Below are 15871 nucleotides of genomic sequence, written 5' to 3'. Positions count from 1 at the left end.
CAACCTGTAGACAAGGGGCTGGTGGATGGTCTCGTTTTAAAACTTAGTCTCTATTTTAATGCAGGTCTTCAACCCCTCTCATAATGAAATGTTTGTTAGATTATTATAGGGATCTTTATTGAAACATGTATCTCCGGTTAACTTTTTTAAAGACACCCAGTCGCTACTAGTCCTGTAGACAGCAACTGAGCGATATTATAGTTACTTACTGAACAGAATTCAAAATATAAGGAAGGCATTCCGGCGATGCCAGCCGTTGGTTATCGATAGCGATTAGTTTTATGGCGTATGTTAACTGCGGATAATCCTAAGCAACTAAAGACGTGTTGACTGTCTAAACCGATCAAGAGCCTCTTGAGATATAACGAGGAGATAAGGTCGCAGAAAACTTATAAAATTCATTGCACTCAAGAATGCTTCCTTAGTCTTCTCGGTCCGTTGCGTTTTTGCAAATCGTGTAAGTTATCAGAATGTCCCGTTACGATCCGACGACGCGTACCTGGCACGGTTCGAAGCAGCCTCCGGTTCTGAATCCGGCGGCCAGCATCGGTCAAGTCATAGTGAACATCCTCGAGCGAACACCGAACAACCTGATCCAGATCGATGCCGTCACCGGAGAAGAGTACACCTGCGACAAGCTTCGAATCCAGATGATCCGAACTGCGCTGAATCTCACCCAGGTGTTCAAAATCTCCAAGGGTGACATGGTCTGCATGGTGCTGGACAATCGATCCTGCGTGATGCCCCTCCTCTTCGGGTGTTTTCTCGTCGGAGCACCTGTTCACACACTGGACTCATCGTTCGAGGAATCGGACCTGACCCACCTGATAGGTATCACCAAGCCAAAACTAGTGTTCTGCACTGAGCACAATCAGTCCACTGTTCAAAATGCCATTAAACTGATCCACTTGGAAGCCCAGGTGGTGGTTCTTGACGGATCGGAGAATCACAAACGGATCTTCGCTCCTCACGATGCGGAAAAACTCTACCGTCCGCCGTACCTCGGCGATTCGAATCAAACGACCGCCGTCGTAGTGTGCTCTTCGGGAACCACCGGTCTACCGAAGGCCGTTTGCGTAACTCACTCCCAGCTAATCGCCCCGTATTCCATGATCAGTCACATGGAACCCAGCACGGTACTGTGCTTCAGCTCCCTGTACTGGATTTCCGCCTTCCAGATGCTGCTGCTAACCGTATTCAACGGGTTCAAACGAGTCATCACGACGCGAGCTTTTAGCCCGGCCTACGCCTGCGAACTGGTCAAGAAATACGAAGTGACCAATGCATTTGTTCCACCACCGATGCTAGCGGAAATTGTGGAGTACTGTGAGGTGCGACAGATGAAGTTGCCAACGCTGAAAATGGTCGGTGTTGGAGGTAGTGCGCTGCCGGATTCGCTGAGAAAGCGAGCCAATGCTTTGAGTCCCAATGGACGGGTATTCGTGGGATATGCTATGAGCGAGACTGGTGGAATTATGTCGCTGGATTTGCTGCAGAAACCTAACTCGGTTGGCATTCTGATGCCGAATGTTAGCATGCGGGTGAGTGGTATTCATCTAATCGTTTTAGTTAACCCATTCACGCCCAGTGATCTGTTTTGGGATCCGCTACTTTTATGAATATAAAGTCATCTCTCCATAACTCGATATTAAAGGGACCATCGAGTTACAGAACACAGAACCAGTTCAACTGCTGCAGATGCAAGGGACCATCCAGTTAGACATGAAGACCAGCTGTTACTATGGTTCTCTAACTCGGTATCGAGATTCGGAATATCGAGTGAGAGAGAGTTGACTGTAGTTATTTTTTAGACAAAATGGTAGGATGATACATTCGGCAAAGCTGTCAGCAGCTCGTGCCGGCATCACCACGCTCGTTTTTTGTTACAATAAGCGTGGTTTTCTAATCAGAGATTCCTGAACGATTGTGGAATGAGCTCTGGAAGCCAGTGTGAATTCTGATATTCCTGAATGGATCCTGAGATTCCAATGTGGATCATGGTATTCCAGTGTAGATCCTAGGATTGTAGTGTGGGTTGTAGCATTTTAGTGCGGAACCTGATATTTCAGTGTGGGTTTTTTGATTCCCGTGTTAATATTAAAATTTAAGTGTAGATCGTAGAACGTCAGTGTGTATTAGGGTGCCAATGAAAATCGATTTTTCGAATTTCAAAAAATGGTAGTGCTCAAAAGTTTTGTCTCCTCGAAAAAGATCCCCATGCAAAATTTGAGCTCAATCGGACTTCATTAAGTGGACCCCCAAAGCGGTCAAAGTTTGGCTTTTTTGACCCATGAAAAATCTCCCAAGGGGTAAGGTACCCCGGGGCAAGTGAGAATACGGGGTAAGTGGGGCGTTTCGTCATAGCTCACTTAGGAAAAGTTTTTCATGGGGGTAAAGAATGTATTTAGTACTGAACATATTGTTATTTTTATTACCATGTGGTTCATGTAACAGTTGTCAGTTCAGCGCCATTTTCAACTTGCATGATAAATTGTGACACCGCAGACAGACGTTTGAGCAGGAACAAATTTATTCAAAATTCCTGTGTAAATTCTACCGTGGTGTCACCTAGGGAGCAAATTGCTGCAGTACTGTGACAGTTCGTGAAAGCACGTGGCTTCATCTTCTCGCTTACCACCCAGTCCACCACCCACTGAACAAAAATATCAAAACAATCACTTTGAAAATGATTCACACAATTGTGATACTTTCACGCCAATTTCTGTAACAAGAGTAACGATCAATCAAGGGTATTATACTACCATGTATCGGTGAGTAAATTAAATGCCAACTTGTGGTAAAAATTACAATAAATTTAATTAACTTTTACATAAGAAATTAGATCCAAAAGGGAACATCACCCACCCTGCGCAAAAAAAAGGTGCATAGTTTTTAGCGTTGAGCACGCCGGCTACAACCAGTATTTTGTTTTCATTTCATATGAAATTTTTGGTAGTCTATCTTACCCCAAAATATGTTTGTACCCGGGGTAAGTGGGACCTATCAAAACAAAAAACCAGAATCAAAACTTTTCGTATACGTTTCATACATTTTCCTAGAGAATAGCACTAAAACATTCAAACAAATGATTTTTATCAAAAAAAAATCAATCTCAAATAACAAAATTGCATAAAAGGGAGAAGAAAAGTGTAATTATTCTTATTTCAATTTATTTTTTTTATTTTTTTTTTTATTTAATTTATTTTTTATTTATGAAAAACGACTTCAAAATTGAACAAACACGAATATGAAATTTGAAATGCATCATGAGAACGATTACTTTTCTATTTTATTTGAACTTGATTTGTTATTTCTACCAAATTAAGAAGTGATGGAAAACAATTCCACTCCATTAAGTGGTTTTCTGCCATGCATATAAATAATAACAAAACATATTTATAATTTTGTCAATTATTGATTGTTTATGTGCTGCATTTTAATAAACAACTTATAAATGATATATTTTGAACATGTTTAATTCCTCTTTACGCTTTTATTGCGGAATTTTCAGTTAATATTAAATGTGAGGTGACATACTATTAAATAAAGGTTTTCTTCCTAAAACGTTACGCATGATATGGTTGATCCCTTATGTACATCAAATATGTACTTAAAATTAAAAATCTATGATTTATCAACCCTATTATTGTAATGGTTGACTTACTGATGTGGATTGACGCATGAAACTGGATGTGTCCCACTTGCCCCGTTTAGCGAGGTAACTGCGTCCAATGGCTCATTCTAAAGCTTTCTTCCAAGGTTTTCACAATTTCGAAATTATTCGATCAGTTTCATGCACACACCAGCAAATATGTTGCCAAAATGTGATTATGTTGTTTAATTTGAAAAATATTGACATTTGAAAATTTAATTGAACAATTTGTAGGAACTATCGTTTTTTTCGTTCCCACTTGCCCCGCGGTACCTTACATGAAATTTCCGAAATCGCAATTTTTTTTTGTCGATGCCAGATGTCTTAGAAATGCATGAAACGTCGAGATCTGGTGTTATTTGGATTTTTTTTTCTTTTAAATCGACTTTTTGGGACTTAGTAAATTTTTGAGTTGGGGGAGTGAATTGAATTTAAAATGAACGATTTGAATTCAATTGCTGCGAAATTCAAGGCAATAGTATTGAAACGTATCCTATATCATTGTTGGCTACTGAAAGCATATTATATGTGATATTTCTTTAGGGTGGTTCATTTACTTTCCATTAGGGTGATCCTTTTTTGTGAAAAAATATAAAAAAATAAAAAAAATGAATTTTAATTGAATATTGAAGACAATAGTATTGGAACATCTCTCATATTATCGTAACCCATTTTCTACATTTAATATGTGATATTTTATTAGGGTGGTTCACTTATTTTCCATTAGGGTGGGCCTTTCTGTCGAAAAATCATAATTTGAATGGGATATTAAAAACCATAGTATTTTATCACCTCTTTCATCATCGTAGGGCATTTCCTTCATTAGATTCGTGATATCTTATTAGGGTGGCTCACTTATCTTTCATTGGTGGTTGCTGAAAATTAAAAAAATCAAGAAATTTTGAATTTGATCCTTTTTTAGCACAATAGTATTTTAACACCTCTTTTATAATAGTAGGCCATTGTCTTCATTTTTGTTTAGAGAGGCTTTAAATTCCTCTGAATTCATGCGCCTCTAGTTCCATTTGATTTGCGACATCATCGTAGGATACTGTTAACATATTTCATTAGGGAGTTTCTCTCATTTTCCATTAGGGTGCATCATTTTTCGTATAGTTTGAAACCATGATTTCTCGCAAAAATCTCGTCCACTTTCCTTAATTATGGTGTCGTTGTAAAAATTTCAACCTTAATATCTACAGACCGAAAGATTATGGTGTGGACTACTACATAATATTTGCGCAATGTTCGACGAAAAATGTAAAGGTAACTTAGTTAACAACAAAAGAGTTTTCTAGAAAGTCTCTCATTGTTAGAAAGGTCCTTTTGAAAAGTTTTGCGTGATTTTCATTTGGAATGCAACACTTCACTAAGCTGAACCAGTTCGGAGTCCTCGTCTCATACAAAATCCGCTTGCTACTTCGTGATTTCAGATGCACTCATCTCAGAGATCAAGCATTGAGCCTCAGTGACCTTTCCAATTCAGTTTTGCACCATCTGTGTAAGCTCAGATAAAAAAAATCAGAGTGATTGGTGAGAAGGCTCTGAACTGTAACCCCGGGGCCCTTAAGATGGGAAACTGTTAGATTTTGCAATGGTTGTAGTAGCAATAAGGTAAGCAACGAAAGGGAGAGGAAAGGAATAGTGGTATTAAAAAAATATCATGTTGGTTGTTTTTGGTACATTACATCGCATATATTTCCTAATTTACATCTGATTTGTTTGGACTTTTATACATTTTTCGATGTTCTTCGACTAATTGCAAAATGAACTGTTATATTTTAGAAATTATCAATAATAAAATTGAAGCTAAAAAAACTTACCTGTCTTCAAGACCCCAATTGACAACTGCATTATAAACTGCTACTGCTTGTTCTATTCCTGTTGAATTTTGGATGGGGGGAACAGCTAACAACTTACGGATGCCATCACCAGATACAACTATAGCCAATTGTTCAGTTTTGGGGATGGCTTTAGACGACAATATACTAGGTAGCAGCTTTGAATCCCAGTGAACTGTTAAGTTAACCTGTGGCTTAAATGTTGTTTTCAGCTCATGGTGCTTTTGCTCACGAATTTTATTTCTTGAATATCTAATGGACTCCTTGTTCAACAATAATGTTGAAACGTCGTGCCCCAAAGATTTCGCTATAGATGAAATTAGAAATACCGCATTTCGATCACTCACTTTGCAGCGGTCCAAAGCAGCAGCCATAACGACAGTAATAACGTTTTTCAATTGTGGTTTAGGAGTTGAAGATGATTTTGAAGGACCTAGAAGAAAATATAAAAATCAAAAATATTAGAATCCATGAAAAACAGTTTAAAACATATTTGCAATGTATTCAATTCACACTTACCTGGTATCTGTATCTCACTCTGGGTTTGAGATGAGGACTCAAAAACACTACCAGTCAATGTTTTCTTTTGCTGTAGACTTGCTTCTTTCTGCTCACTAATTGGCGGATTAGTCTCTTCTGTTGCCTGTAGATTAGCTTCCTCCTCAAAATCACTACTTGAGATAGTTTCCGTTGGACCAGTCTCAGTTGTTGTTGGAAGAGTGGATTGTTCTCGTTGTTCTTGCAAATACTGAGATGCTTTTTTCTCCTCTTTAGTTTTTGGTTTATACTTCTTCGCGATGTCGAAAAGGTTCCGCAATGAATGAGAGAATTCATTTCTCTTTTCAGTTTCTTTCGCCGACATCCTTAGTATGTGCTTCTGCAAGCTTTTCCAAGTTTCATAGTACAGTAGTTTCTCGATTTGATCACTGCTCGTTTTAATATCGCTTCATTATATCACTCTCGATTTATGCACGCTTTGATGTTCGATTTTATCACGCCATAATAATTGTTTGAATTTCATACATTTTACAACGAAAAATAACCCTAATCAATCAGCATATATCTATTTGACCCATCTCTCACATGCTTTTTATTTAATTCGTTTAATTTCTACAATATAAAGCTCACATTTTGATGAAAAATATATGGAAGAAAAAACATTTTTATTATATTACGCTCGGGTATATCACTCCAAAAAATTTTGGACCCGTGATATAATCGAGAAATTACTGTATCGCAAGATTTTTTGTTCCACTGTCACGTCGTCGATCAAATGGTTCAAATGCTTTTTGTTCCATGATGTCTTCAAAGCTTGTGTTGTTAACTGGGCGCTAGCTCTAGGCTTTTGCTTCTCTGCTCGCAAATGAAACATGAATTTCCGGTATACTTTACTGTATGTCGGCAAATTTGCAGACTCGGGGAACAAAGGTAGATATTTTCCAACTAGCCGAATATCCTCCATTAAAAACAAACGCTTTTGAAAATATAAACTAAACATTTTTGTTGCCCTTCATCGTCGCCCATCAAGCCATTGTCATAATTTGAATACGTCAAAAATTATTTCATTCCTTTTTTATCTGTATTTTGATTATGGCAGTTAGAGTTGTGCTTCACTGAATTCACTGATTATTGTTATTGGAACGTTTTATTTTAATTATTCAAAAGAAAACCTTAATGAAAATATCTTAACGAAGAGTTGCATGCTAATAAAGAATCATGATTCAAAACTATACAAAAAAAGTTGATTTGTTAGATCTGTTGAGAATATTTTTTTTTTAATTTACAAATTAAATGATCACCCTTTTGCAAAACTGAGGACACTAGCCCTAATGAAATATCACATATTATATCTTAACAGTGGCCTACGATGACATAAGAGATGTTTAATTACTCTTGTAGAGCGGTTCCACGCCAAATCGGTAAACGATGAAACTCGACTACCTTGGATTCAAATGGAATTTTGGACATAGTTTCGACATAATAGAATAAGTTTTTTCCACTGGTGGAGAGACCATTTGAAATCAAGAGTAACTTCTGATAAAGGGGGTATGTACTTTTAGCATCACCATTTAAAAAAAAAATGTACCTCGGAAACCGTTTGTTATAGAGAAAAAGTGTCTGAGTAGGGATGGTAGACAATCAAAGCATATTGTTTTTGTTACTTCTCAACAATTCGTTTATTTGTGTAAGTGTCAAAGATAAAGTTGATGGGATATTATTGCGCATTTCATTCACGACTGGACTCCGCAGTTAGTTTTTATAAGTGAGGGAAGGAAAATAAAAGTGCGATTCTACATCCAATCTTGTTGGTGTCTTCAGCGCACTCATTCATTATAAATCGTAGAATAAGTGCGCTGAAGACACCAACAAGATTTGATGCAGGATCGCAATTTTATTTACATTCTCGCACTTATGAAAACTGACTGCGCAGTCCAGTGGTGAACGAAGTACCCAATAATGTGGGAAGAGATTAACGTAACATTGTTGATGGAGCATCTGGAATAATGCAAGAAACGGGCGTATTTTCTTAAGTTTTATGATATTAATATAATTCAATCCCAAATATCTTGAAGCGGTAACTTATAGGAAGATCATTGGTATTAGAATTTTGAATTGTTTTTGGATAAAAAATCATATTGCAGCATCAAAACGCCTTTTCCATAACCAGAAATTGAATTTTCAGAAATACACCAAAAGTTGCCCTTAGAAAATTTTTTTTATTTTAAATTGCACCATGTTGAAACTGCCGTTAAAACATGGGATATTAATGTGGAAAGAGATAAACGTAACATTGTTGGTGGAGCATCTGGAGTAACTTATGAAACGGGCGTATTTTCTTAAGTTTTATGATATTAATATAATTCAATCCTAAATATCTAGAAAACGGCTAGTTTTAGGAAGATCATTGTTATTAGCATTTTGAATTGTTTTTGGATGAAGAATCATATTACAGCATCAAAACGTCTTTTCTACGGCCAGAAATTGAATTTTCAGAAATGCACCAAAAGTTACAAAAACTTTTTTTTTTTAGATTGCACCATGTTGAAACTGTGCTTAAAACATCTGGGTTTTACATTGAAATTTTACAGAAAAAATTTGAAAAAAAACGAAGATTGTAACCCGACAGCCTTGCGAGTTTCCCGGAAACAAGTAAAAATGGCTTACGCGCCACTCCCGAGGGAGACCACTTACCGAGTTTGAAAGGTTGCCCGACCGAACTGAGACCCTTCAGGAGAGGGTTCTGGTTTTTCCCAAAAGAATGGGCGGGAAACAAGCTGGCTGATCAGGGAAACGAAATGCTTCACGACCGAAGTCGTGCAAATAAAGAAATTAGAGTGCGTAAAGGTGATTTTCGCCGACGACAAAGTAGTGCTCGCGATGGTTATCATCACGGGAAAACAAGACTCAAACACCTCGAACGAATCTTCGTTCGATTAAAAAGCTGTCTGGTTGATTTCGGAGTCAACCTCTCCAGTAAATGACCAAAATAAAAAAACGACACGAAACGTGAAAAATCCCTTTACATTTACCTCTCTAGATTTCTCCCAAAAATAACTGTTCAAAAACTCTTGGACTGCAGTGTAATCTTTTATTCAAAACGCATCTATCTAAAATTCAAACGGTAATTCATTCTATTTCTTCCATCTGCTTAACTTCTACTTTATCGACAATATTTACAATCTTACTCTAGGCCTATTCTACTACTTCATTCCCTCTTTCTAGCTACTCTCTTACTCTCTTCTCGTGTGCGGTAAATTCATTTGTGTGCGGTGCGACTTAGGGTGTTCATTGTGGGTTCAATTTATGTTGCCGACTACCGACGCATAAACGGGACGAACGGTAGGGCCGAAATGAACGGTGTGGCCACGCTAGCGGTTTAACTCGGGCTAGGGGCGAAATTCACCATGCGCATGGGATACAAAAAATGAGTACTCACGGTTTGAACGGTTACTTGCGTGGAGGCATCGGCGGTTGCTGTTGTTGCTGCGGCACCTCACGTGGCCGACACGCGGATCTCCTCCGGACTTCGCTTCTGCTACTCGCTTGCCGTTCTCAACGGCGCCTCACACGGGATTCGTGGACTTGCTCGACGGGGTACAGCCGTCACATCGGTGGTCGTCACCAACGATGGCTCAGTTGGTAGCGTGCGTGGCTCTCACGCGGGGGTCACCGGTTCAAAACCGGTTCGGGACGCTCAACGGAACTTTGCTGGTTGTTCTCACGGAAATATGCTGGGTTGCTGACTATCGGTCTGAAACCGACTCGCTCGTTGTTGCTGCCCTGCCAAGGGCGCGGGTTGATGGTACGCTTGCCCTCTCCGGCCCACGTGTACCGCCGGGAAAACTCCGAAGCTGGAAAGCGGGGTCGAAAACGGTCGCTAACTTGGGGGTGTGGTGTGACGGACCTTGCAACTTGCCACAAATCTGTCGCATCAACTACTCGCACTAAAACCGCCAACTCGCACAAATCGCTACTAACGCACTTGACTTTGCCTTTCTAAGCTGAACTATCACACCACGGCGCGGTTAAACTAAACTTGGACCGCTCTCGCCTCTTCCGCAGACCAGAACGAAGTGAAAGAGTCAAGTTCAAGGATCCTCAGAATAGGCGCGAGATTTGCAAATCTTCGTCGCCGGAAATTACGCGAAATCTACGAAGTAGAATTTCGCGAAGGTCAAAAATCGCCTTCACGCATACTACTTTCTCTACCCGTCGGGAGAAAGCATTCAATTTCCCTAAGTGGGCACGATCATCCAACTCGCTGCCCACCCGAAGTTTTATAAAAGACTTAAGGGGTCAACGAAACTTGAACCCAGGTCGATGCCCGAGCCTCGAACCGAGATCACGGTTTTCTGCAACAGGATCGCTTGGCTGTCGATTTACGCTCAGAGCCAGAATCGAACAGGGAACTCATTCTACAAATGGTATGCGGAGTGGAGCAAATGAACAAATGAACTCGAATTCAGTATTTCACTCAAAGTGAGTGGTCTATATACAGGGGGTAATTCAATGGTATAATTCAACATACGGAAATTATTCTGTACAACTAATATTCATTTTAAATTCAATTATTCATGGTACCGCCACATCATTCCTCACTAAATTTTCGAAAATTTGATTGGAGTTGAATAAAAAGGTTCAAAAACCAATCAAATTTTCGAAGGTCATTTGATACTGCTTCTGTAGTTACTTAGGACCTCCGGGGTCATATGTGTTCATCGTCAGAAATTTGACTCAACCTCTATTTACAAGTCATGAAAGAATTATCATGCCTGCCACTGACCATCAACGTTTTACAACTCCGGTCTCCAGCAGAAATCTCCAAATAAATTCAAAAGCAAATCAAAACCTTAAACTAATTTCTAATTTTAATATTTACAAGGAAATTAAAAACAAATATATACAAAGCAACTCTCAAAGCAAAAAGAAACAACTATCTTGATCAAACAATTAAACTGAAACTACTCATCAGGCTGTTGGCAACTCAATCATACATTTATAAAATAAATTAAACATTTAATAATTCACATCACCGAAAAAATCTCAAAAATCTTACATCACAAGCAACAAAAACTAAAAAATGAGAATTCAGCACCAACCTCAGTGTAACAACTAAGTTAAAGGTGTGATTTCTCCCGAAAAACTATCACCTCAGTGAAAAACGTTATCTAACTGGTGAATTTTAATGCAATCCTAACCCCAGGTTTCTTCCCGAGAACGAACGGATTCGCAAAAACTCACCTTAAATGGGGGGTCTGTTTCAATTTACGATCAACTACCCAGAACTTTTCCCAGAAAGCGTTGATCATAAAATTGAAACTCAAAACATAAACTGGGAACTTTCTAAACGTCAGAATTCGACCGACTACGAAAATAACCCGAAAAAGACAAAAACACATAATTTACCATCTATGCACCCCTCGCGTCTAACATACATTCACCCAACATTCATCTCATTCATTCATTTCACGCATTCTGCCAACACTGCCGATGAACCAAAACAAAGTTTGACGGATCGGTGTAAAAAAAAGTTATGTGGAAAACGGTCTCGGCGTGAAAATTGAGTGCAAAGTCGTGAAAATCGGTGCGAAACTTGTGGAAATTATGTGTAGCTGTGCGGATGGATCATGGAAGGAGAGTTTTATCATCGTCGTTCCATCGAAGATGTAAGTATAAAGAGTAATATTTGTGTTTATTTTTTTTCGCAGGTACGCCACACCAGCTCTCGACGGAGGTGTTCGTTGCTGGGGGAAGAGCAATGAATCGACCAAAATCAAGCACAACAAGTGATCGATAAAGAAGGACTCGATGGAGTGCCTAAAAATAGACGGGAGTTTGATGTATCGGCAAAGAAGAAATAGATGGATCAAAACAAACTGAAGAAGGATCGAATAAGGAGGGCTGACTACAGGAGAAGGACTTGATGTTTATGGATCGATGAAAGAGGACTAGCTACGTGTGGATGGATTGAACTAACCGGAAAAGGATAAAACCGGGACGAAAATAATGAGGGATAGCTGGATGGAACGGGAAAATAGAGACTGGAGGACTATTGGACGGCGAATCAATCGGAAAAGAGTGCAACGTTGGAAACTGCCAACTATAAAAAAGGTAAATAAAAGTTCTAATTAACATATTTTACCATAAATTTCTCAAAAACTAATGCTTGATTTCGACTTTTAGGTGAAAATTCAACAAAATGATGGATACTTACGAACTATGGAATAAATTCGAAACGAAAATGGTAAAAATTCAAGGAAAAATCGTAAGTTATTTTAATTATCTAATACTAATCTAGCCTAAGTACTAACTCTAGATTTAATGTAGGACGAAGCGTAGGACTTCAATCACTAACAAAATATACTAATCTACTACATACAAGAATATTTACATTGAAACGTATTGTTTCTCGTCTTATCGATTGCTAAAGACGAATTTTATACCCGTAGTTGGTCTTTTTAGGGGAAATTTGTTTCTCGTTGTCACTCATATGAGATTTTTCATAGCTTTTGATTAAAATTTCGAAAATTTGTCGTGATTTGGACATCACTCGAAGTACTTTCGGTTTGGTTTTGACACCATTCCGATTTCCTCGTCGTGGTTCGACATGATCGAAGTAAAATTTTGCCCTTTTGGTGTTTTATTTTCGATTCGTACTCATCGTAATCGGTAGTTGCTCTTAAAGAGGCACATAGCTTGATCTCCTGTTTTTAGTTTAGATGAGACGAGGCTGCGTTCAGCTTTTTCAACTGATCCGCAAAGAAAACACCAATCCTTTTGCCTGAGTTGTCCTCCAGCTCATAGGTGTGGGATCCAAGAACCTTCCTTACTACACAAGGCTCGAACTTAGGAGCAAGTTTTTTACAAAACCCTTTCCCTTTGTCCGAGAGGTCAAAGGTCTTTTTCAATACCCGTTCCCCAGCAACATATTTAGGACAGCTTACGTTAGAGCGCAGATTGTAGGTCTTCTCATGCTTTTTGTAGGCGGCTGAGAGGTTTGCTTTCACCTCTTCGAACAGCTTCTTCCTTTCTTCCGCTTCCTCCGTCTCATTCGTCTCGCTCGGTTTGTAGTTGTCTCGTATTTGAGCGTACTCTCGTCCGTCTGACACCTGATTCCTCCCGAACACAACAAAGTAGGGGCTGTATTTTGTGGAATCATGGACGGCAGTGCGGATCGCACTAGCGATTTCCTGGATTCCTTCTGCCCAATGTTTATGATCCTTTTTCAAGGTCGCTCTTATTGCCGTCGTTATCACCCTGTTGACACGCTCAGTGTTGTTGACTTGGGGATGATAAGCGGGAGTTAGCCAATGGTTGACGCCATACGCCTTCAAGAGGTTTTTGAACACCTTGGACACAAACTGTGTCCCATTGTCCGTAAGAATTATCTCCGGAACACCAAAAAGCCGGAAAATCATATTTTCCACAAATTCTGCTAACGGTTCTGCCTTAGCCTCTCGAAAAGGTTGCACGAGCACAAATTTGCTGAAAACGTCAGTAGCAACTAGCAGACAGGTGCAACGATTTTTGCCCGATGCTGGTAAAGGCCCAATGTAGTCCAGTGTGACGAATTGCCACGGGTACTCCACCGGCTTCTGTGACCCCATAGGCGGTGTCACATTCTGGTTCCCTGCTTTGCTTGTTTGGCAACTCAAACATTCTTTGCAGAACTTGCGGATTTGTTGGTTCATCTTCGGCCAAACGTACCGTTCTTTAATGGCGGATAAGGTTTTCTCGAACCCGAAATGGGCTCTGTCGTGCACTTCTCGAATAATCGTGTCCCTCTCTTTTTCTGAAGGAAATTTCTTCCACGAAAAGCGTGGGTCGTTTTGACGGTTCGTATTCTTCACGTACTTCCATATTCTTCCATCTATTACCCGGTATTCCCCGTATTTCACCGGATTCGCTACTATATCCGCTGCTAGCTCCTCGTAGTCTGGATCCGGCTGGATCACCATAATCGTTTCGATTGATCTGGATAAGCAGTCGGCGGTAATGTTATTCTTCCCTTTGCGGTACTCGAGTTCGATGTCGTAGGATTGGATTCGAAGGGCCCACCGGAGGAGTTTCGAATTCCCCGATTCTGCTCCGATTTTGAAGAGCCACAGCAGACTTCTCGCATCCGTCACCACCTTGAATCGAGTGCCTTCCACGTAGTGCCTGAAGTTGTCTATGGCCAGCAGGACTCCGAGACACTCTTTCTCTACTGCCGAGTACTTCCGCTGGGTGCAACTGAGCTTCTTGCTGAAATATCCGATTACTCTCGTCTGTCCTTCCTGCTCCTGGACTAACGCAGCTCCTACTGCATTCTCTGAAGCATCAGACTCGATGGCAAATGGCTTGGAGAAATCCGGATTTGCCAGAATCGGAGCGGATATCAAGACAGATTTCAACTCGTTGAACGCTGCTTCCGCTTCTTCCGACCAGGTGAATTTCTTCTTGTCTTTCCTCAAAAGATCCGTGATAGGCGCAGTCACTCTGCTGTAATTCCGGATAAATTTCTGGTAAAATCCAGCTAGGCCCATTAACCTCCGGATGTCCTTGACTGATTTGGGCCGAGCGTAGTCCAGAATCGGTTGAATCCTGGACCGATCGATGGACACGCCGCGCTCTGTCAGCAGGTATCCTAAATACATCACCTGTTTCCTACAGAACCTAGACTTTTCTAGCGAAATGGTTAGCTTTGCCCTCCTCAATCGTTCTGCCACTATCTCTAGTAGTCGAAGATGTTCCTCCAGAGTTTCCGTAGCGATCACGATGTCGTCTAAATAAACAAAGACGAAGGGCTGAAGATCAAAGCCAATGACTTTGTTCATCAAGCGACACATGGTGAAGGGTGCGTTGGTCAGGCCAAACGGACACACCTTGAACCGGAACAGCCCTTTCGACGTTCGGAATGCAGTGTAATTCCGGCTTTCCTCCTTTAAAGGGATTTGGAAATAGGCATCCTTCAAATCTATAATGGAGTAATATTTTGCGCGGCCCAGCCTGTGAAAGATGTCCTGCATGTTCTGCATCGGATACGCGTCCTTAACGGTCATCGCATTGATCCTACGGGAGTCAAGGCAAACCCGAATCTTCCCGTTTGACTTTCTCACCGGGACCAGCGGATTAGTCCACTCGCTGTAGCATTCTTCAATCACGCCAAGCTCCTTGAACCGTTCAATTTCCGCGTCTATCTCCTTCTGTATGAAAGGAGAACACTTATAGATCGGCTGATTCCTTGGCCTCGCATCGTCCTTGAGTACGATCTCGTGCTGGATTTGGTCGGTTCGTCCCAGCTTACCTGGTGCTGTGAACTCGAACTTTTTGATGGTTTCAATCAGCCTCGTTCTTTCCCTCTTCGTCAATTCATGTTCTGTCTCGATGTTCTCTGGTACCGGCTCTGCTGGCACCTCAAAAGTCGGCAAGTCCAGGGTTTCATCCGGTACTTTCTCCTCCACTTTTGGCAGTTCACCGGATGGCTGTATATTAAAGCAGAGGTACGGTCCTGCTACCTCGTTGAGGGTTTCGATCCTCTCTGGCCCGTTCCCTACGTCAATCATCGGTTGGATTCCGAAGCTCTCCCAAAAATCAGCTCCGAGAATCAGCGATCTGGAGATTTGGGGAACGATTATCGTAGGAACAACCTTAGTCATTCCTTTGTACGTGAACGGTATGTTCAGGTACCCCAAACATCGGTACTCCGTCCCGTCCGCAGTACTAACACGTACGGCTGCCGGTTGAACTTTCAAGCCGTACTGTTCTGCCAAACTTGAAGAGTTGATGACACTGATACCGGCACCGGAATCTAAAAGTGCCTCAATCTCTGTCTCGTAAACCTGCACTCTAATGTGAGGACATTTCGTCACACTCACACGAATGTGGTGGATTTGTT

General features: G+C 40.6%; 1 protein-coding gene across 1 annotated transcript in view; it reads left to right on the top strand.

The window, feature by feature from the left end:
• The first annotated feature begins 412 nt into the window (after positions 1-412).
• Positions 413-15871, top strand: part of LOC5578292 (probable 4-coumarate--CoA ligase 3) — a 37418-nt gene continuing 21959 nt past the window's right edge. Inside the window, exon 1 of the mRNA XM_001663770.2 lies at positions 413-1541. Within this exon, the coding sequence (XP_001663820.1) occupies positions 471-1541 (1071 nt within the window). The 5' untranslated portion in view covers positions 413-470. The remainder of the gene's footprint in view (positions 1542-15871) is intronic.

The sequence above is a fragment of the Aedes aegypti genome, chromosome 1 (genome assembly GCF_002204515.2).
Source record: "Aedes aegypti strain LVP_AGWG chromosome 1, AaegL5.0 Primary Assembly, whole genome shotgun sequence".
Lineage (NCBI taxonomy): Eukaryota > Metazoa > Arthropoda > Insecta > Diptera > Culicidae > Aedes > Aedes aegypti.
The sequence above is the reverse complement of the archived record's forward strand: the minus strand, read 5'-3'. Positions and strand labels throughout refer to the sequence as shown.